General features: G+C 46.9%; 1 protein-coding gene across 1 annotated transcript in view; it reads left to right on the forward strand.

Annotated features, from left to right (window-relative positions):
* The first annotated feature begins 11,204 nt into the window (after positions 1-11,204).
* Positions 11,205-22,219, forward strand: part of COL11A1 (collagen type XI alpha 1 chain) — a 140,701-nt gene continuing 129,686 nt past the window's right edge. The window contains exon 1 of the mRNA XM_036344132.1: positions 11,205-11,639. Coding sequence (XP_036200025.1) covers positions 11,534-11,639 — 106 coding nt within the window. The 5' untranslated portion in view covers positions 11,205-11,533. The remainder of the gene's footprint in view (positions 11,640-22,219) is intronic.

Here is a 22,219-nt window from a genome sequence, read left to right on the forward strand (position 1 = left end):
GAATTTAAATGCCTAAGGCATGGACAGAGGCCTGGGGCTAGGGGACAGGGCTAGAAGAGGTCCTAGCAGTGGTTCTCAACCTTCCTGATGCCGCGACCCTTTACTACAGTTCCTCATGTTGTGGTGACCCCCAATTTCATTGTTACAAATTGGACATAATTAAAGCATAGTGATTAATCACAAAAACAATATGTAATTATATATGTGTTTTCCGATGGTCTTAGGCGACCCCTGTGAAAGGATCGTTCGACCCCCAAAGGGGTCGCGACCCACAGGTTGAGAACCGCTGTCCTATGCAATACTTTCAACAACGATTAAAAAAATAAAGTGTACAATGTGATTAAAAAAAGAAAAGTGATGAAGTCATTTCAAACTAAGAATATTCTCTGGAAAAGGATGTAGTATTGGAGAGAAAAGCTTTGGTGGAAGAAGAAAGGGGTGGGATTTAACAATTATAAGTGGTAACACTCAGCAAGTCCCGAACCTGACTAGGGTCCTTCTAGGGGACGCCCTTCATTCCGCAGAGCTCAGGCCTCGAGTCCTTTCCTTTGGTGCTTCAAATCCACATTCTTGTCCTCACCTCAGAGCAGCTGAGCTCTCAGAGCTTTGAATTCGCCTTTCATACTTTCTGCTCCTCCTGGGGCTCTGAAACGCACATTTTCCATAAATAGAGTGTTGATCACAAGGAAGGAGTCAGTTTGGTTTCATGATCAGACACCCCCCCCCCCTGCACCCCATATTTGAGTTGTCCCATAATAACTGGTCTTTGGAGCATTGGAACCACATCTCTAGACTCACTTAGTCCTGCGTGGAATTTTCCATATCCCTTTACCTGCTTAGATTCTGTAGTTTTCAGGAACCATAGGTACATAAAATCTGGATACATTGGAGTGATGGAATACTGCGCAGTAATTCAAATGTTACTGAAGGAAAATAAGCTATGTCCTGAGCAAACATTATTTTGGTAAATCACAAGACAGGTTATACAGTGTGCCCAGCTCGACCCAGATTTATACACAAACAAGTTAAAGCTTGATGTATAAACATGAGTAGAAACGGAATTGTAGGGGATACACTCGAAAGTTAATAGTATGCAGAGTGTAGAATGAAGGGTGATTTTTATTTTATTGTGTGCAATTTTTTTGTGTTTTGTATGAGGCAGCTGAATAATAAGACCATCAAAAGTGGGTATGATTCTGATACTGTGCAAAAGAAACGATTATGAATCGTCAACTTGTTATTTCTTTTCTTTGTTAAAAAAGATGTTTTTATTGCTTTTAGAATGAGAGGAAGGAAGAGGGAGAGAGAGAGAGACAGAGACACATCGATGTGAGAGAGAAACATCAGTTGGCGGCCTCCTGCATGCAGCCCCGCTGGGCACAGAGCCCTAACCCTAACCTGGCCATGTGCTCTGACCGGGAATTGAACTGGTGACCTTCCAGTGCAGCCAACTGAGCGCACAGCCAGGGCAGAACCCTCAAATTATTCACAAGGGCTCGGGATGCTTCACACAGGAGGAAACTGAGTTTCTTTCTTGTGCTGTGAGTTTTGTCACAAGCAAACAATAATTGTTCCCGAAGAAACGGAACATTAGTAGAAAAGACCTACAATTCCCAGGTCCTTGGAGCACATTATTTGAGTTTACAGAGATGAGAAATGCTTTCATTCTGAACCTGCATTTAAAATGCTTTCATTTGCTTGAGTAAATGGTAAAATCAAATAAAGCCCTTTCTTTGGATTTCTATCCGTTGAAAAGAAGTCAGGTTTGTTCAGCCTCCTAAACTATCCTGACCTAATTTTGCTCTCTTTTCTTTGGAATCCTTGAGTTTCCTTTCTAGGCCAAAAAAGAGCTCACCTGAAATATCTATCGGAGCTGACCCCCCCAGAAGGGGTCCCTCATCACCCCACTTTCAGGCTAATCACAGCCACTTCTTGAGAAACAGCCCTCTGAAAATCACAAGTTAGTGAAGTGCCTGCTTTATAATTCCAAAGAATTATTATCATATCTACCAGGAGTTAATGATCACTTCTCAGTGCATGGCACTTAGCAATTTTATTTCTTTTGGGTTAGGTGCTTTTCCTGTAATTAGGGAGCATTTATTCGAGTGGTGAGACAGGAACATGGGTGTAAATATACATATTACAAGTATACATTAAGTAAGTCATCATAGGTAGATACCGAGTTATTATGTTCCAGTGCTACTATGAATGCACAGAAACCACAAATGGGTACTGGAGTCCACTTCAGCGCAACGGTCCCCTGAGGACCACAGCTCCTGCTCTGTCATAAAAGTCTCTGAAGGGCTGGTCAGAAATTTGGACGGACAGGACCGGCCTGGCTATTCGCATGCAAGGTCATTTTCATTTCTGGGAAACGCAGCACCCATGGGTCTCTTCCCGTGTGCTGAGGTAGACAGTGTGATCGCACCTGAGGCGCTCTCTGGGCAGATTCACTCCCAGGGTTATGAGTTTATCTTTCCCACCCACATGGCCTCAGCCAGATGATGGGGCGTTTGAACCGCCCACAGGGTGTAGGTATCGTGACATTGCACCAAGCAGTCCACTGCGAGCAGCAAAGGAAGTTTAGCAAGGAACTCCTGGTCCTTGAATCCACGAGTTCTACCACGTGTTGCGTTACTCGTGGTCATTGAATCCACGAGATCTACCACGTGTTGCGTTACTCAGAAGTTGCCGGCCTGAGAGAGGGAGGGAATAGTTCTGTGCAGTAACAAGAGGCGCCAGCTGGGAGGCGCTACTCCGCATGGATGGAGGCGCTACTCCACATGGATGGAGGCCCTACTCTGCATGGATGGAGGCCCATCTTTCTGAACACATTCTAGGCACCAAGTCAACAATGAGCGTATCATTCTGCGCCCAGCAAGGAGAACGCCTGGGTCTGGAATGTGAACTAAGGGCTAAAGCAGAACTCGATGCACCTGTCATGACCACCCAATCACCACTTCAGCACCCAGGGCCCACCTGCGGGGTCTGTGCTTCCTGGCCCGCAGCCTTGGGCCGGAGGGTCACACATCCTTGTTTCCAGGTGGGCCATGCTTCCAAGGAGGGGGCAGCAAAAGCCTTGTCCCAAAATGCAGCTGCTGCCCATCAGCTCTGACTCCTCCAGGGAGACCTGAAGGCATAGAAAGGAGTTTCCATTTTGTCAGAGGAAAATCGATTCTGCTCACTAAGAGAAGACAGGGCTGCGGCTGTGCAGTGGGGCAGCAAGACCCCATTTGGCCCCGGGGGACCCACGAGGCAGGCAGTCTCCTGGTACCACTGCTCAGTCCTTATTATAAACAAACACGTGCATCAGGCAGGCCCAAGAAGGGCGTGGTGAGGGGGGATCGGAACCCGCAGCCATGAGGGTCTGGATTATGGGGTGAGGTACGCCACCTCGTCCAGCAAAACAGGTAGTGAATGCAGAAGAAAATGAGTCCCACCTTGAGCCCAGCTGCACTCCTAGCGGTTTTCCCTTCCAGAGCAAACTGGCTAAGGTCCTGGAGGAGCACTTCCTGGGACTTCTATGACAGAAGTTGCTGGAACATTCAAGAGATAGGTTGTAGGAGATGCGACAGTGCGCCATGCGGGTGCCCACTCTAGGGCTCGGACATTCTCAGGCGGTGGGCAGTGTTCTCAGACACTGACCTCTGTGCCACGTTTGTACATATCCAGACATAAGTCGTATGAGTACACTTATGTGCTCTCTATAAACACCAACATATAGACTGTTGTGGAGCGCGAGCAACAGAATGACCAGAGCTCCAGACGGATTAAAATCTAGAGCCTTTACTGACTGGCCAGTGTCCGCTCCTCCACTCGGGAAGCCCAAAACAGAAGCGGCCACGACCAATATTTAAAGGGGACAACCACATCGGTGTTCAGGTTCCCATAGCAGCAAAGCCAAGTTACAAAAGCTCATTGCGTAGTTTTAGCCAAGCTCGTCATCCTCCCCCTGTTATTCATTTCTGGGTAACGTAAAGGTCAGGACTGGGCTTAATTTTGATCTGTCTGTTCGTTGTGGGCCGTGGCTCAGGTGTGTGAGCTCAGTTCCTAGAAACTTTGCGCAGGCTGTCAAGCCGCTGAGGTGGCTAGGCAATTGAGCAGGCCTAAAAAATTTGTCTACTCTGTAACATAGACATCAGAAATTTAGAAAAATGCATGTTCACTTTTTTTTCTCTCCTTTGAATAGATAACTTCAAATCACCTGTTTCCAAGCCTGCTGATTCTCTTCTCAGCTGGTTCCAATCTGTTGTTGACTCCTCCAGTCAATCTTTAACTTCAGTTATTGTATTTCTCAGTGCTAATATTGCCGTTTGGTTCTTTAATATAGTTTATGTCTCTGCTGAATATATGTATACACGTATGTATATTTTTATTATGTTTTTATTGATTTCAGAGAGAGGAAGGGAGGGGGAGAGAGACATAGAAACATCAATGATGAGAGAGTAACATTGATCAGCTACTTCCTGCACTCCCCTCACTGGGGATTGAGCACACAACCCAGGCATGTGCCCTGATTAGGGATCTAACCCTGACCCCCTGGTTCATAGATCAACCAACGCTCAGCTACTGAGCCACACCTGCGTGGCCTATTTAAGTCTTTTTAAAAACAAATATTTTGGGTGGTTTAGATAAATACTAATGCAATTATGATTATATTTCTCTCCTTTAATATGTTGAATGTCTTTTTTCTTTTCCCTTTTGGAAAGCATACAACGCCTTGAGGCTAACTTCAGTAGTGTTTTCTGTGTTCAGAAGTTTATCAACTTATAAAATTTATTTTAACGTCTTAGAAGAGAGTAAAACCTGAAGATTGGCATTGGGATAAAAATAACTCATCTTTATCTTTCAAAACAGGTTTTTAAAATTTCTTAGAAATTTATTCAAAGAAGAAACTCTTTAATCAGATTTATAGATTTTTTTAAGTCTATACATATAGTCAGTGACGTTACCTTTCCTGATTTTAAGATTTGTAATACTGGGGATCGCATTCATTTTCTTAATCTGTAAAGAAAATAATATGCCTACTATAAAATACAAAACTATATTCTAAAAACATATTACTTATAAAGAAAGAATTAATAATGAGAGCATGCCTGGCCAGTGTGGCTCAGTGGTTGAGCATCAACCCATGAACCAAGAGGCCACTGGTTTGATTCCTGGTCTGGGTACAGGCCTGGGTTGCGGGCTATATCCCCAGTAGGGGGCGTGTAGGAGGCAGCCGATTGATGTTTCTATCTCTCTATCCCTCTCTCTCTCTTCTAAAAATTAATAGAGGAAAAAAAATTAAAATAATGAGAGCAGGAATGTGAAAATAAAATGTTTCACATGTTCTGTTTCTGTGTTCCTAGTTTGAACTTTGAGTGCCCCAACCTCATCCTTAAAATGAAAATATTAAAACTGCCACATTCCTGTGCTATGAAGATGTTCTGAAGACTGACAGAACAAACCCATTAAGTGCTTCTAATAAGAAGTTCTTATTAAAGTAAAAAAGTTATTTTGCTGTCAAAAGTATATCCTCTTATGGAATACTACTTCTTTTGCAATAATTTAAATTCATATGCAATTTTCCAGTCTTCATAGATTAGACTGTAAAAACTTTTGAAATAGAGTCTATTGTTTGTGCAGCATTTAAATGAGCAATAATTTGACTGTATGAGCACTGGCAGAAGATAGAATATTGGGAGGGTTATTAAACCTGCGAATCTGCAAAACCCATTAAGTTGGAGTTATTCATCACAGATGTTTTAAAAATAAGATCTAGTTTGATACTTAACCCTATTCACCAGACTTAAATCTCGTATTTGGCATTTTGTGTAACATCAAGAGAATGTATAAGATTGCCATATAAAAATAACAGAAATATTGCATATAACTCACAGATCTGTTTGGAGTGAGTCTTCCAATTTTTAAAGCACATGCATTAAGTTTCAGAATTAAATGAGTTGGTACAAATGGTGGAGGCAGAAAACACATTACATATGGTTGAAAGTAACATTTATTCTAAGTCAGTAACACTGACAAGGCAGTGCCGTTGGGGTAGATCCGTCTGTGAGAATGTGGTCTGAGTAGAAGAGGATTCTGCTTATTTCAGAAAGTGCAATGGCAGGTGTGGTCATCTGGTTGCCTTTTATTACTTATTTGATGAAAGGTGTCAAAAGAAAGCTATTCATATATTCTTATTTCGCTACCAAAATTAACTTTTAAAAAGTATTTGTAAAGTGGTTACGAGCAAATTCTTAACAGTAAATAATCCCTTGAAAGTAGCTAGAAGCCTTACCTTTAGCAACCCTTATTTTATTAGGAACAACCCGGTGTGAATGAAGATAACTTACTACTCAAATGCTAGTTGGAATGTCATGCACAGCAAAATACCATTGGGATATATTATTGCTGCGGTCCTTCCTTTGGCCATGGCACATGGTTCCCTGAAGTGTTTAAAATTTCATCTTCTACTTCTACTGATGGATGGAGACGTCGATGCTCTTCTGTACCACTTTGTAAAAAGTCTTGTTACATTTTTGCTGACACATACAGGAGCTTAGCAAATGCCAAAGCTACTCAGTTAAGGAGAAGAAACGACAGAGAGAGTAAAACCATCTTGACAGAGGGCCAAAAATATCTAAGTGTTTAACCTTGAGCCATTCTGTTCGCTGTCTCTCCCTCCTGACTTGACTTGGGACAATTACAAACAAGGACTATGATAGTTCCTGTAAGCATAGCTAACAATGGGTACATTATTGTTATTTTGTTGTTGTTGTTAATCCTCACCTGAGGATGTTTTTCCCATTGTTTTTTAGAGAGAATGGAAGGGAGGATGAGGGGGGTGGGGGGTAGGAGAGAGAGAAACATCATGTGAGAGAGACACATCAATTGGTTGCCTCCCATACCTGCCTGGACCAGGGCCAGGGATAGAACCTACAACCCAGGTACCTACCCTTGACCAGAAATTGAACCTGTGACCCTTCTGTGTCTGGGCTGATGCTCTAACCCAGCGGTTCTCAACCTGTGGGTCGAGACCCCTTTGGGGGTCAAACGACCCTTTCACAGGGGTCACCTCAGACCATCAGAAAACACATATATAATTACATATTGTTTTTGTAATTAATCACTATGCTTTAATTATGTTCAATTTGTAACAATGAAAATACATCCTGCATATCAGATATTTACATTACGATTCATAACAGTAACAAAATTACAGTTATAAAGTAGCAACGAAAATAATTTTGTGGTTGGGGGTCACCACAACATGAGGGTAGCGGCATGAGGAAGGTTGAGAACCACTGCTCTAACCAGTTAGCAACACCCGTCAGGGCACAAAGGGTATTTTAAAGTGAGATGCACCCAAGTGTACAAGGGCCATATATTTCTTGCCTGTTTGGGGTCATTTAGAATTGATTTCACTGTAGGTTCTTTTAAATAGGATGGGTCAGTCATCTCTAAGTTGACTCTTGCAAAGCTTCAACAGACCAAACTTTCCACCAAAAGTTTTGTTATCATGGAAATTGGGCTGAGTTTGTATCCCTCTACATTCTGCATGTTGTTTCACAGTAAAGGTGCTGAAAAATACTTAATCAAAAATACTTAATACTGTAGAGTAACTTGCGAGCTGGTCTAGATTATGGAAATAAACTTCTCTGTCCCCCCACCCCCACTTTCTACCATAAACAATGGTGCCTCTGTGAGGCAAGAGGGACTAACTCCATTTGTTTCATTCCAGAGTTCTCTCCACCTCCACTCCTCCATTACTCTGTACTAGGAGCATCCTGCTATGCCCAAGGTTTCTCTAGGCCAGTGGTTCTCAACCTTCTGGCCCTTTAAGTACAGTTCCTCATGCTGTGACCCGACCATAAAATTATTTTCGTTGCTACTTCATAACTGTCATGTTGCTACTGTTATGAATCATCATGTAAATATCTGATATGCAGGATGGTCTTAGGTGACGCCTATGAAAGGGTCGTTCGACCGCCAAAGGGGTCGCGACCCACAGGTTGAGGACCGCTGCCCCCAGCTTGGCTGTTAAGGTCTCCCCGTGTTTAAAACATTGGTTCTGACTCTGTCCCCCGATGCCTAGAGTTTGGTGAAGACCTAGAGGGGAATCTGTTGGCTCTTCACAATGTTTAGTAAAACTCCATGAGCTCTGAAAATTGTCTAGAACGTTCACACTTCCCCAAGCGGACCTCCCAGTCCATCCCCAATTACTCTCCGCTTCCCTGACAAGCCAGTGTGGAGAAGCCAACTTAGAACACTGCTCCCGAGGAAGCCACTGCTTTTTTCTTTCAACTCTTTCCACGTTGTTTTCTGCACGGCTTGCAGCCAGAGTGAGTTCTACAAAGCTGTCCTTCAAACACTGCTTATAATGTGCCCAAATAGGAAGTGTCATCGAGCTGATTGTCTGCGGATTAGAGACCACGTCAGGAAACGTCACGTTCTATTACACTGGAACCTCTGCATAAACAGTGAACAAGGACGGGCTGACAGGTGGCGTGGAAGCAGTGCCCTGGAAAGTAAGCCATGCCAAGTTGAAGGTGGTGAGGTCTCTTCCAGCTTCCCTGTCCTCCATCTTTTTTTTTTTTTTTTAAATCTTTTATTGATTTCAGAGAGGAAGGGAGAGAGAGAGAAACATCAATGATGAGAGAGAATCATGGATCGGCTGCCTCCTGCACAACCTACACTGGGGATCCAGCCGCAACCCGGGCATGTGCCCTGACTGGGAATCGAACCGTGACCTCCTGGTTCAGAGGTGGACGCTCAACCACTGAGTCACAGCGGCCGGGCTCCGCGTGCGCCCCGAAGTGTGTTGTTTTGCTGTTTTTAGACCGATGGGTTTCATCTCCTGGAAACCCATGGGCAGGTTCCTGGGCTCCAGATCTGGCTGCTAGCTACGGGCTAGCGGGATTGGGCATCATTAATATTCCTTTCTATGAATCTACTATATTTCCTCCCAGAGGCGTCAATTCAGACCCCGGTTATGCCTAGCTGGGCCGGGGCCAGAGGAATGTAGACCACAGAGCACAGAGAGCAGAAGGCAGTAATGGCTCTATTCACCCAAGTGCCTTTGCCTGAAAGGACCCTTTCACGTGGTGAGAGGCCTGAGATGTGACCGGAAGGCGGGGCTTGCTAGGTTGCCTGCCTCATTTCTCACCTTCGGTGGCAGTGGCAGGCCCCTAAATGCTCCATAAATCAGGACAGGATTGAGAAACAATTCGAAACACCATTTTGACATGTTCCTACAAACCCTGTAACTCTCTCTAGCCATTGAGTTGGTTTCCCATTTTGGCACTCTCACAAATATGTACATCTAAACGTTATTAATTTTACAAGTTTCCAATTAAGGGGTGGATTTTAGAATAAATTTAAAAATATACAAAGAATTGAATAGGAAAATAGGGTCTCAAAAAAGTGTGAACACTGCAGAAACACATTTTTTTTTTCATTTTGAAGAGATGAAGGATAATGAAGATTGCAAGTTGACCTAAGTTCCCACCATAAAGTTTTCATTTGTAACCGTGCATTCCAATTTCAAACACACTCTGATTTTGAATTATTAAATTAGCGACTTGAGGTCATCATCTAAGAAGCTCCTTGGTGACACTTCTCTGTAGCTGACATAGGCGCCCCACACATGCTTCCGGCAGCATCGCTAATATAAAGTGAGCCAACTTCTCGCTGTGGGGATGGCTCTTTGCCGCTGAGAGGGACCGCCACATGGAAGGTGTTTAGTGGCTCTCCTCATTTTACATGTATGACATCCTATGTATGTTGTGGATTCCATCTTGGGCCTCACTCTGGTCTCTTGAGCACCTTCCAACTCTTAACCCACATAAATAGGGCATCTGCTTCACCCCATCGGAGGAGGTCTATTTCCATAACTAATAGAAAGTTGGTCCTGAAAGATGAGTGGACATGTGTGCCTCATTCTTACACAGTGAAGCATCTTCAGTCCTCAGCACAGGTCCTGGCCAAAGCTACTGGCCTTTGTCAACAGGGACAGTATTCCTCCCCTCAACAGGCCTCTGTGGAGTGCCTAATGTATGCTGGCACCTTGCTGGGCTCTGGGCCACAACACTGTTGAGAGAGACACCTTAGGAAATAAGGAACCAGAGGAGCCAACAAGAGGCCATAGTTTAGACTTGGGGGGAAAGCCAGGGAATCTGTATCCCAGGCGTAAGCGGGTTCCCCCAGCAAGGGTGTGGAAGGATGTGAGACACCCCCCCCCCCACCCCCTCCCCCGGGTTTACTGTGCAGGGACCATGGTTCCAGCTCTGGAGGCCTTTTGTGAGCAGCTCTGGGCCTGAGACGCTGGGAGGCCTCTGCTGGTTGCTCTCCTGGGTTTCCTCCTCCCCTCTACCTCTCATCAGGGAGGGCAGCGTCAGCTGGAACATGAAATCGCCCCGCGCTCGCTGTCAGCGCCCTGCATCTCACGCTCTCCCTCGCCCTGCCTCCCACCGGAGTCCAGGAGCCTCAGCGGAGCTCGTACAGGATCAAGACGGTTCTGAGAAGCACCTGTCCGCGCCAGGTCCCGCGGGAGAGCATAGGTGTTGACCTGTGTGCGTGCCTCCATCTCACCTGGAGCCCCTTCTTCTAAATCTCGGTCTAAAAACAGCAAAACAACACACTTCGGGGCGCACGCGGAGCCGAGTCCGCGGGTCCCCATCTGCTGGAAGCAGCAGCTCTGTGCCCGGGGATAAGGTTACGGCGGCCGCCAGCCCGGACTCCAGGGGTGGGGATCGGGCGCGGGCCGCCCCTCCCCCGCCGCCCCGCGGCGAGCAGACGGGCGCGGGGAGACAAGTAGCTGTTTTCATCGCGCACAGAAGCGCCTTGAGAGCTGCGGGCTCCGGGCTCCCCTGCCATTCCTTTCATTCCGGGGCGCGGGAGCCAAGCACGCGCCCCCCGCCGCTCCCTCCCGTCGCTGCTCCGGGGTTCGGGGCGGAGAGAGGGAGGCCGGAGGGGGCGATGGGGGCTGGTAGGTGGGCTGGGCTTGCTCCCAGCCGCGGTCCCGGGGCCCAGCCCGAGGGGGGCGGGCTCGGGCCGCGCGCGCGGCGTGTGATTGGGTCTGACCCGCGGCCGGCTTGTCAGTTTCGCGCGCGGGGCAGGGCAGGGGCGGGGGGCGCGCGGGGAGGGGGCGGGGTGGGGGCTGCCCGGAGCCTCTCGCCCGGCCCCCTGACGGCATGCAGCCTTTAGGGGCCCGCAGTCCTCTCCGGTTTTTGGAGGAAGCCCCTCACCCGCCTTCAGTCTGAAGGCAGGGCCCCGCGGAGGACGGATCGGAGGGTCCCGGCCGGCGGGGGCCGAGCGAGAGGGAGAGGAGGGGGGCCGAGGGGCAGGAAGGAAGCAAAAAACCATCCAATTTGAAAAGAAAAAGCCCTTTGATTTTTAAGTTTTTAAATTTTTTTTTTTGCTCCCCGCTCCCGCCCCAATGGCTGTGTAGCAAACAGCCCTGCGCTACCTGGGAAGGGACGCGAAGTTGGTGCGCGGTCGCGGTGCGGTGGGTGGTGGGGCGAGCTCCCGGCGGCGAGTGCGGGGCGCGGAGATGGAGCGGTGGCCCTCCCGGTGGAAGACGAGACGGTGGCCGTGGAACCTGGCCGTCACCTCCCTGGCGCTGACCTTCCTCGTCCAGCCCCGAGAGGTCAGAGGAGGTAAGACCACGGGACGGGGGGGAGGTGGGCGCTCGCCGTCCGTCGGGCGATCGCATTCTGCGCCCCTCCCCCTCTGCGCCCCCCCTGCCCAGGCGCCCCCTGGGCCCCCCAAGAAAACACCCTCCTAAATAAAATCCAGATTGCAGCTGCCACCAGGTTGGAAGCTCAGACTGCAGAGCGAGGCGGGTGTAGGCGGGACCGTAAGGGGAGACGGGGTGGCCGGGACACCGATCTGTCAGGCGCGGGGCTGCGGAGGTGCCCTGGCCGCGGCGCAGAGCCCGGGGGAAGGGGGAGAACGTTACCTGGGACACGAGGGCACTTGTACAGCTTTTGTCTCCAGCCCGGCCCCCGCCCGCCCTTGGAACGCACCCCTTCTGGTTTCTTCGGCTTCTAGTGAATGGAAGCATCTTTTTTAGGGCTGAACTGAGCCGAATATATAGAGAAAGGGGAGAAAGGAGCCCTGGTAAAGTTCTTTGTCTGGAATAAAGTGAGAAACGGTCTGTTTTCCTTTCAGGGATATGAGAAAGCAAAGGGGAGGGGGATGCTGATGAATCTAGAAGACTGAGAACACGTGTGTGTGTGTGTGGGGGGGGGGGGAGTATTTTGGTGAGATTTTAAGGGGGAAAGTGGCAGGTTATGGGGACGGGGTGGAAAATAGGGAGAAGGCTTTTCCCTGAGTTTCAGCCCCGGACTCCCCCCATGACCCCCACCCCCACTTCTTGCAGGTTGGACGTGCGATTCTCATGGAGAATGATGAAACTGGCCAAGCGAGTGGCTGGGGGAGGAGGCCTAGCATTGGAAAGGGAGGGGGCGCGGGTGGGGCGGGAGGAGAGGTAAGGAAAAGTTCCTACGTGGCACCAGCAACCGCTCAGTGAGCTGACCTGTGGGGAAGACCGCAGCCCTGTCAGTGCCCGGGGAGGGAGAGCGACTCCCTCCCCCCCAGCCCCCGCCCGCCCCGCCCTTCCCCGCAGAGGCGGTGGCCCCGGCGCTCCGGTCCGTTAGGTGCTGTAGACTCGGCTGGCTGGCGGGAGCCCGAGTGCTGGGAGGAGAAAAGCCAGCTTTGTTCAAAGCGCATGGAGCAGCGGGGGTGAGGAGGAGGGTGGCGAGGCTTGGCCGAGGGAGGAAGAAACTGTCAGCCCCAAAGGCGCAAGCTTTAGCAGAAACCTGAGTCTGGCCCCTGGATGCCAAGACCCGAGTTCTGCCTCATGGGAGGTGGGGCTCCCGGGGCCGCACTCCTGGAAACCAGGTCTGTATTCCCTCCCCGCCCGCGCTGGCCTCCCCTTCCCCAGCAGCGGGCAGGCCGCGGGGCGTGGGTGCTCCCTCCACGCGACTGGTCCCCGTGCGGACAGTCCGCGCCTCAGGGGACCACGGTTACCTGTTGGAGAAGCTATGCCAACGATGCCCATTCGCTCGCCTCTCCCTTTCCCAGGGTACAGAGGAGGGTCTTTGAAAGTGGAGTCCCCCCAAGTTTGCATTCTACCTTGGGGTACCTGGTTCCCAGCGGGATTGGCAATTCTCTCCGCCCGCTGTTCTGCCCTCTGCTGGTTTTGTTTATTATTTGGAATCTACTTAGCAAGTGAGGCTTCTTAAAATCCTCACATGGTTAAGGAGGAAGGGATATGCCATGACAAAAGTATTCTAAAGGCACCTACTTATTTAAAAAAAAAAAAAATAGAGACACTCAGACTTCCTTCAATGAAAGGTGAAATATAAACTCAAGGACGCCATTGTAGGCGTTCAGGGTTAGAGATGTTTGCTTCTTGTCCTTCAAGTTCCAAGGGTATCAGAGAGGTCCCATCCCTACCCTTGTAAAGTAGCTACTTACCTGAAACACTTTTAAACAGACATCCGGGTACCACAGCGAAGCAGTGATGGAAAAAGAACCTTTCCTGTTATTATGAAGCCAAGTAATGTGAGAAGCAGCCAGGGGCAAAGATCCGGTTGCTTCTGTCCGTCCTTTCTGGTGACCTGTCTTGAACGTTCTGTGATTGCTTGTCAGTGGTTCTCAACCTTCCTAATGCCGCAACCCTCTCATACAGTTCCTCATGCTGTGGTGACCCCCAATGTCATTGTTACAAATTGAACATAATTAAAGCATAGTGATTAATCACAGAAACAATATGTAATTATATATGTTTTCCGGTGGCCTTAGGTGACTCCTGTGAAAGGGTCCTTCGACCCCTAAAGGGGTCGCGACCCACGGGTTGAGAACCGCTGGCTTAGATAGTCATGTGGTAAAAGGTGGTGTTCCCTCAACCAAGTTGCTGGGTGCTTGCTGCTCAGTGGGAAGCTAGATATTTACCTAAACCTACTGGTCGGCATTCTAGCCTATTAATGACCGTCCGAAAGGCCCTGGTAGTACATATCTTAATGCCTGAGAGGACACACGGGCCTGAATCATCACGCAGGGGGCATGGACCCAGGTCCGCTTCTCATGCCAGTCTTTAGATGTGCAAGTGAGTGAACAGTAAGATTTTGTTCCAGTTTCTAAGCAAAAGTGTCGTATGCTAGAATTATACTATGATGTTTTGGTTTCTCAGAGATGCAGCGGTGTGGTTTGGTTGCTTGACCCAAAGATGACTTAAAACAGCCTATTTTCATCTAAAATGTGCTTTTCTAGGATTGAAAATAGTAAAGCCTTCAAGAGTTATGGGTTTATATTACATCCGACTCAGAAGAAAGCTAGTTAAGACCCTGAAGCATCTAACCTTACAGAGAAAAGCTCTGGGATGAATGGATTCAAATAAAATGTATGGTCTCACACAGTCATCATTTTACGTTGCACATAGAAACCCTATCCCTTGGTAATCTCTAACATGCTCATTCAAAATGTGTAGTATTTATTATGATCTAGTACAAAAGAGTTTTATGATATATTCATTTACATTAGCTTCCATTTTTAGCCTGTGGTTAATGTAAACGTTTTATCTCAGAAATATATGGGTTTCTCTGTCAGTCAGTCCATTGCGTCTTCTAGACAGGACTTGAGGTTTATCCGGACGCTGTGGTGACTACTCTGTGATGGTGCTAAGCTAGGAGGTTTTAAGAGTTTTAAAAATGAGTTAAGGTAAGATTAAGTATCAAGGAAAGTAACCTCTAATTGAATCCTGTTTTGCTAATTAACATGGTATTCGATCTTTGGTGGTGAAGCCAAGACTGTCCTTGCAAGAAGTTGATTCATTTTGTGAGAAACTCCCCGAGCTCCTTGCAGTGGGCAGTGCGCTCTGCTGGGTGTTGTCTTGAGTGCCCGGGATCAGCAGGTGAAATGGTGCTGGCTCCCGAGCTAATCCAGCTGGGCCTGTGGTTGCTTAATAGGAACCCAGCTCAGAGATCAGATACACTTCCGATACCGATAGTCAATGCAGTGTCCGCGAGGAGTACTAATACTGTCTCCGTGTTTGTTTTTTTCTATTCAAAATGGACAAAGTCTGCAATAGAGAAAAAATAAGGAACAGTAGGTATCTTCCGAGAAGCATGCTCCTGCGTGCTGTACACAGGTGGCCTCGCTTTGGGTGGCGTATGTACAGTGGGAGTTAGAGACACGTTCACAAAACTGTCCACGTGTTTTAAATTAAGTTTATTGATCTCTTAAATTGACTGTTTACCCCATAATCAATACTTAACAGAGTCTACTTTATCAAAATCACTGAGTATATTCTGATCGTTCCAGACAAAATTAAAAAGTTGTAAAATGAGAAATGTATATATTTAGATAGCATGATTGCTCACAGGTATTTTATTATTTTTTAGGCTCTATATTTGTCTCACTTTGTGACTAAATTAGAAGGAGCACATCATTCATATTAAGTTAACCCTAAAATATAGCAAGGCGACCATGAACCCCTTTTCAGACTTGTGGGCAGGCTTTCTATCAAAAAAATCTAAGTACTTCCCCTGCCCTTTTTTTTTTTTTCCCCCCTAAAAAATTTGTTTCTGTTCCGGGACAAATTACCTTCACTCTGGTTAATTTACTGAACTGCCGTCTATTTCATAATAACAAATGGACTCAAATCAAGCATGGCTGAGGGTGTCTGTAATAAAAAGGAGAAAAAGATATCTAGATTTTTTAAGGGAATGCTAGACAGAAATTATTATAGAAATTACTTCTCTATATACCACCTTCTTACTTTACTATAAGGAAACTGAGGCACAGAAAAATTGTTAGCTGAATACTCTTTCTCATGAAAACATTCTTATACTAGCCATGGTTTTTCTAAATGAGGGGAAGATCTGCAATAGTGATGTAAATAACTAAAAAATAGTAGTCTGAGACTTTATGGAATGACCAAATATTACTTACATGTATGTCCTGGAGTGATTAGTGAGAAGATGGGTTCAGTGAGGACTGATTTAAAGAAACTCGGAGAGGAAACAGTTACAGAATGCATTTACAAATTCCTCAACCTCCTAAGATCAGAGGAAGGCGGTTTTGGCTAGTTGTATTGTTAATATGCCTACTTATCTGATTCTACATGAGTGTCTGTATCAGAATAGAAAGCATAACAGTTTATAAAATATTTTTTGTAAGTATTTGTGGCTGGATTAAGAATATAGTGTTGATCCTCTCTAGAGGAAGGTACCACTTTGAATTTTTAAGAAGCTCAGAAAGTTATATATGTATTTCAATAAGGCAAATCATGTCAGATTTCTATGCTTTTCATGTTGATTTTATATTGATGGGATGATATAGTATATTATATTCATATAAGTTATATGACTTTTATTAAGGCAGATAATGAATTGATATGGGTTGTATGTTCCATAGACGATCTCTTTTTAAACAAGGGGCCAACCTTGGAAAAATAAGAGAGCACTTATTAGTGCACCTTCTAGTTAAAGGTGTTCCTTTGGATTGTCTAATTATCTGAAACAACAGAAACACTTTCTACCTCAGGAATAGATACATAGAGAGCTAGTTTATAAGGTAGTACTCTTTTTTAAAAATATATATATTTTTGTTTATTTTAGAGAAGGGAGAGGGAGAGGGAGAGATAGAAGCATCAGTGATGAGAGAGAATCATTGATCTGCTGCCTCCTGCACGCCCCCTTCTGGGGATCGAGTCTGCAACCCATGCATGTGCCCTGACCAGGAATGGAACCGTGACCTCCTGGTTCATAGGTCGACACTCAACCGTGGAGCCACGCCAGCCGGGTGGAAGTACTCACTGTTAATGGGCAACCGTAATATTTGTCGTGCTGGCAGCACCATGGCAGAGCTCGTGTTTCTGCCACAGGAAGCCTTTTCCTGTATTTAGGGAAAAGCAGTACCTGTCTTAGGCTCCGGAGAAGACGCCATGGAAGCCAATTATACTCCTAGTGTATCTTAAAGTCACACACACACAGGGTTTTGTAAGTGCCAAGCCTTCCCCTCGTTTTGCATACCCCTTAAGGATTCTATCTAGGTCTGTGAAGGTCAGGATTCTCTTATGCCCTAAGTGCATGTTTCTTTCCTCTTTCCCTTTGGAGAAATGATTAGGGGCAGGGGTGTGATCATTAGGAATTCAAGGCGCACCGGGGAGTGGGTCCTGAGAGCCTATCCTTTGGGCTTTTACTCCTTCACTTCCCTCCTTTAATTCTGGGGAAACGTGAGCTGAGCTGGGAGTGCCGAGAGGAAACCAACCTTTTCTTTTCCTTGACCATTGAAGTTTTGTTCCTTAGCAAAGAAGAAAGAGAGGTACACACAGAGGCTATAAAATGTTGCCATGGTCCCTACATTCTCTCACCCAAGAGTCAACTTTCCATGCAGTTTTCAGTGTAGCTTTTAGTGTGCTGTGATGCCTTGCTTCCTTTTTTCTTCTAATCTCAAATTTAATTCAGAACCTGCGGGTTGTTGTTGCTTTGTTGTTTTCATTTCCAACTGCCTCCTATATTATAACGCATCAAATATATTTATTTCTTCTTTCAAAATCGTAATATGGTTTAATTTTTATAGGTTCACGTGTTTGTTCATTTCTGCTTTCAGTCGTGTTGGATCTCACCCTGAGTAATACAGCTGCTAGTTTAGATGAAAGTCCGTTTTAAGGTGATTTCGCCAGGACTGTCTATTTATCAGTTCCAGTCCCGGGCCGGCCATGGACTTGGCCAGTGGCTCTTTAGACATTGGCTGATCCCCAGGCCTACTGTTATCTGGGAAAACAAACTCTTTGCTTGCTGCGCATGGAATTAGAGACAGTGCTATTAATTTGGGAGAAAGAGCCCAGAGAAAAGAAAGGTTATCATATTTCAGAGTAAGAGAGCAGCTTAAATACGACTGGACAATTGAGAACTAAACCAAACCTGTGTCAAAGTGCTTTAGCACAATCAACTTTTGCAATCCCCTCAAACCTTCTTTTTTTTTTCTCCCTCTCTCCTTAAAAAGCATTTCTTTCTTATTTTAACCAAATTTAATTGCTCCTGAATGGGCCCCCACTGCACAGGCCCATGAAGGTCCCTATTCACAGAACCCAATGCGCATAGGGTGTCACCGGACGCTTCCTTCCTCTGTCTGCCGGGCCTGACATCCGGCTCGAAGGAGCGAACCTTAGACTGTAGAGGCTCTTGGCTCTCCTTCCTCGCTCAGCTTTGCACGGCTTCCTGAAAGGGTGGCTGTTGCCATTCCCAGAGGCTCCAGGGCGGGCGTGCACCCTGTGGCTTGGACAGCGCTGCAGAGAGGGGAGCCCCAGCGTCAGGGTGTGTCCCTGCCTTGCCTTCTCCCTCCTGCAGGGCCCTGACAGTGGCGCTCAGCCTGCTACCCGCTGCCACGCCTCTCGGGACGCTGATGAGCCTTCAGCCTGTTTCACTGGTTCTGAGGATAACTGTGTTGTCCAGGCAGCAGCAGCAGCAGGAGTCCGTGTGCCCTTCAGGATGGCCCCTCCAAATGTCGGGGTTCATGACCAGCCATTTCCCACCTGCTACAACCCCACTCCCATCTACCCTGTGCCTCAGCCATGGTTAGCCACCCCAGTAGGGGGCGCGCAGGAGGCAGCCTATCCATGATTCTCTCATCACTGATGTTTCTCTGTCTCCCTCACCTTTCCTCTCTGAAGTCAGTAACAATATACATTAGACAAATAATAATAATAAAATAAAGGCTGAGCAGCAGCGTCCTATCCCCGGGCTGCTATACACAGCAGCAAGGGCCAACACTGCGCATGCTCATTGTGTAAGCGCTTTCCATGCATTCCATGCTGACAACTGCCCTGCAAGTGCCCTCAGAGTAAAATCTCCCTTTTACCCACGAGGAAGTCAGCAGCGAGGTGAATGACTCGCCCGAGGTCACACAGCTACGATGTGACAGGCCCAGGGTTTGAGCCCACACAGTCGTGCTGTGGGCCCCTGTCCGTGGGGACTTCACCGTGTGTCCAAGGCTTCTCCACAGCCTCCCCGGCTTCCCTCATGATGATGGCCCCGCGGGGTCTAAGATGAGCGCCCGGAGCGTGCAGCCGCACCCAGTAACAGGATGTCTCTTGTGTGTAGAGCTTCAGTGCCACCGAGGAGGCATAGGAAGGGGTCCTGGCGGAGGGGTGCTATAATTCACCTCCATCTGCAGAGAGCTCCCTGGTGGAGCCCAGATCACCGCTGTTATTTATGGACCCACCTGAGCCCCAGTGCTGGTGGGAAACCCAAAGGGGGCGCTGCTGGGAGCCAGCGCCTGTGGCTTTGTTCCTTGGACTCAAGGAAGGAGAAGCTGACGGCTGTGAACCTGTTGGCTTGGTTGCACTAAGTAACAGGGACTCTTGCAAATTGCTTCCTGTTCTAAGCAGGACTCGCTGCTAGGAACACCAGGCTTATTCCACTTCGGGGGACTGATGTATGGGGAGTATGTTTATTACCTTCAGTGTGAAGGTGTCCGATCTGATTCTCTAGAAGCTGTTTGGAATGTAACCTCCTGGGAGAATGTAACTGAAAGATGCCTGGTATTTGTTGTTGTTGTTTGATTGTTTTTTGGGGGGAACCACCGCATTATCATCATCTTACAAATCACTCATTCACATGGTACTCTTCCTCTAGGACAGTGGTTCTCAACCTTGGCTGCACAGTAGAATCCCCTGGGAATCTTTTTTTTTTTTTTAATATATTTTATTGATTTTTTACAGAGAGGAAGGGAGAGAGATAGTTAGAAACGTCGATGAGAGAGAAACATCGATCAGCCGCCTCCTGCACATCTCCCACTGGGGATGTGCCTGCAACCCAGGCACATGCCCTTGACCGGAATCGAACCCAGGACCCTTCAGTCCGCAAGCCGACGCTCTATCCACTGAGCCAAACCGGTTTTGGCTACCTGGGAATCTTTTTAAAATCCTGATTTCTGGGCCTCAGCCTCCGGAAATTCTGTTTCTTTGTTATGGGGTGAGGCCGCAACATTAGTAACAAAGAAACAGAATTTCCGGAGGACGAGGCCCAGAAATCAGGATTTTAAAAAGATTCCCAGGTGATTCTAATGCAGCCGTGGGCAAACTATGGCCCACGGGCCAGATCCGGCCCGTTTGAAATGAATAAAACTAAAAAAAAAAAAAAAAAGACAGTACCCTTTTATGTAATGATGTTTACTTTGAATTTATATTAGTTCACACAAACACTCCATCCATGCTTTTGTTCCGGCCCTCCGGTCCAGTTTAAGAACCCACTGTGGCCCTCGAGTCAAAAAGTTTGCCCACCCCGAATGTGCAGCCAAGGTTGAGAACCACTGCTCTAGGAGTTGCTGGGGATTAGTGAGTGAGTGTGGTTTGGTTTTATTTCTGTCCCCCAGTGTCTACCAAGATGCCAGAATACACAGTATGTGACACAGACAGTATTTGGTTATTCTCTTCTCACTTTGCCCAGCGGACTGGAGGAGGTGGCAGTCTAGTTAACCTGGAGTGGGGGGAGGGACTCCTCCTGTCACGCTGTTAGCAGTAATTAGCCCCCCTCCCTTTTCCTTTACTCACGCTCTAAAAATGAGTGAATTGGCATTTCTCTCTCGCTTTCTGCATCTGGGAAACAGTTTTACGCTTTCTCCACAGATGCCTCTGAATATTTAAAGCTACTGAAGGACTGTCGTTTGCTTTAACATGGTAATCTGAGAGAAGGGGAAAAACATAGGGAGTGGTGTTTTTGTTTTGGCAGCAACATAAATCAGCATTTCACTTGTCTACTGGTGAACAAGAAAGTTTAATCCAAGAATGATACCTGTAAAAGTAATAATTGGGAAAATTTCTATCATATTCATTTTTGAGCTTTTTATCTGTTTTGTATGCTATTAGGGATTGTCTGATTTTGCTTAATAACTATTAGAAAGAGCAGCCTATCTGTACTTATTGCTTTATAATTATTTAGTAAATATTCTTCATGTTAGAAAGTGATTTGCATATTATACATATAATTCTATTACAAAGTACCATCTTTAAGCAAGGAGCATATAGTTTCAAGTGCTGAATATGATTGATAGATAGTGGTTGTAGAATTGTTTTGGAAGAATGTATATATTTTTTATATTCTATTTCTATCCATTGCAATTTTACACTAAAATCACTAGCGTAGGGCCTGGCCGGTGTTGCTCAGTGGTTGAGCATTGTCCCATGAACCAAGAGGTCACCAGCTCGATTCCTGGTCAGGGCACATGCCTGAATTGTGGGCTCCATCCCCAGTAGGTGGCGTGCAGGAGGCAGCCAGTGATGTTTCCCTCTCATTGATGTTTCTATTGTTCTACTCCTTCCCCCTTCCTCTCTCTAAAATTCAATAAAAATATATTTAAAAAATAAAAATACTAAAATCACTAGCATGGGTGTCTTCATCTGTCTGATTGAGTGTGCCCCAAGCACGTAGAACAGAGCCTGCCACACAGGAAGCTCTCAGGAAGTCTTTGCTGAATGAAGTGAAGGTGTTAGTTGCAGCTCTCATGAATTGCTCTTCAATAACCTAATTAAAGACCTGAGTTGTGATATGAGATCATGTATACCAATCACTGCCAGTGTCTACAGAAGTCTGTTCAACAGGTGTTTGCTGATACTCTGCTGATTTCCTGTGACCATCAATCTCTTTTTGCCTCCAAGCCAGCTAGGATCTGCACCCTGAACACTCCCAACCTGCTCACCATTGCCTTTCACTCGGGCAGCATTTAGGCAGTAGCTCCCCGAGGAATACCTCTCCTCAACCAAGAAGCCTGGGGTAGTTGACCTTGCAGCACATCGGGAGGCACAGGGTACTTCCTCCAAGCTGGGGTGCTCATCACGGAGCATTGCTGGCGCTGAAATGAAAGCATCTTTTTAGTCCGTGTAAGAAATTCTGGCCCGAGCACCATCCCTGCAGCACAGCAGATGGGCCATACACATTTCCTGACTGCATTAACGCGCTCCTCAGGCAGGCGGCGCCACTGAACCAGGAAGGTAGGGGGAAGCGCCTGGCTCCCTCTCACAGTCATTCCCAGCCCATCCCTGTGGATCTGGATGTAGGCGTTTTGAACGGAATCCCAGCGGTATTTCATGATCATTTTGATGCTCAGTCAAGGGTTTACAAACCTCTGGAACAGGAAAGAAATGTGCGCACAATGGGCACGTGCCTCGCTTCTGTACAGGCCACTGGACGTCAGCGAAAGGCTATTTGCGACGCACAAGTCATTCCAT

This window comes from Myotis myotis, unplaced genomic scaffold (assembly GCF_014108235.1).
Source record: "Myotis myotis isolate mMyoMyo1 unplaced genomic scaffold, mMyoMyo1.p scaffold_m19_p_18, whole genome shotgun sequence".
Lineage (NCBI taxonomy): Eukaryota > Metazoa > Chordata > Mammalia > Chiroptera > Vespertilionidae > Myotis > Myotis myotis.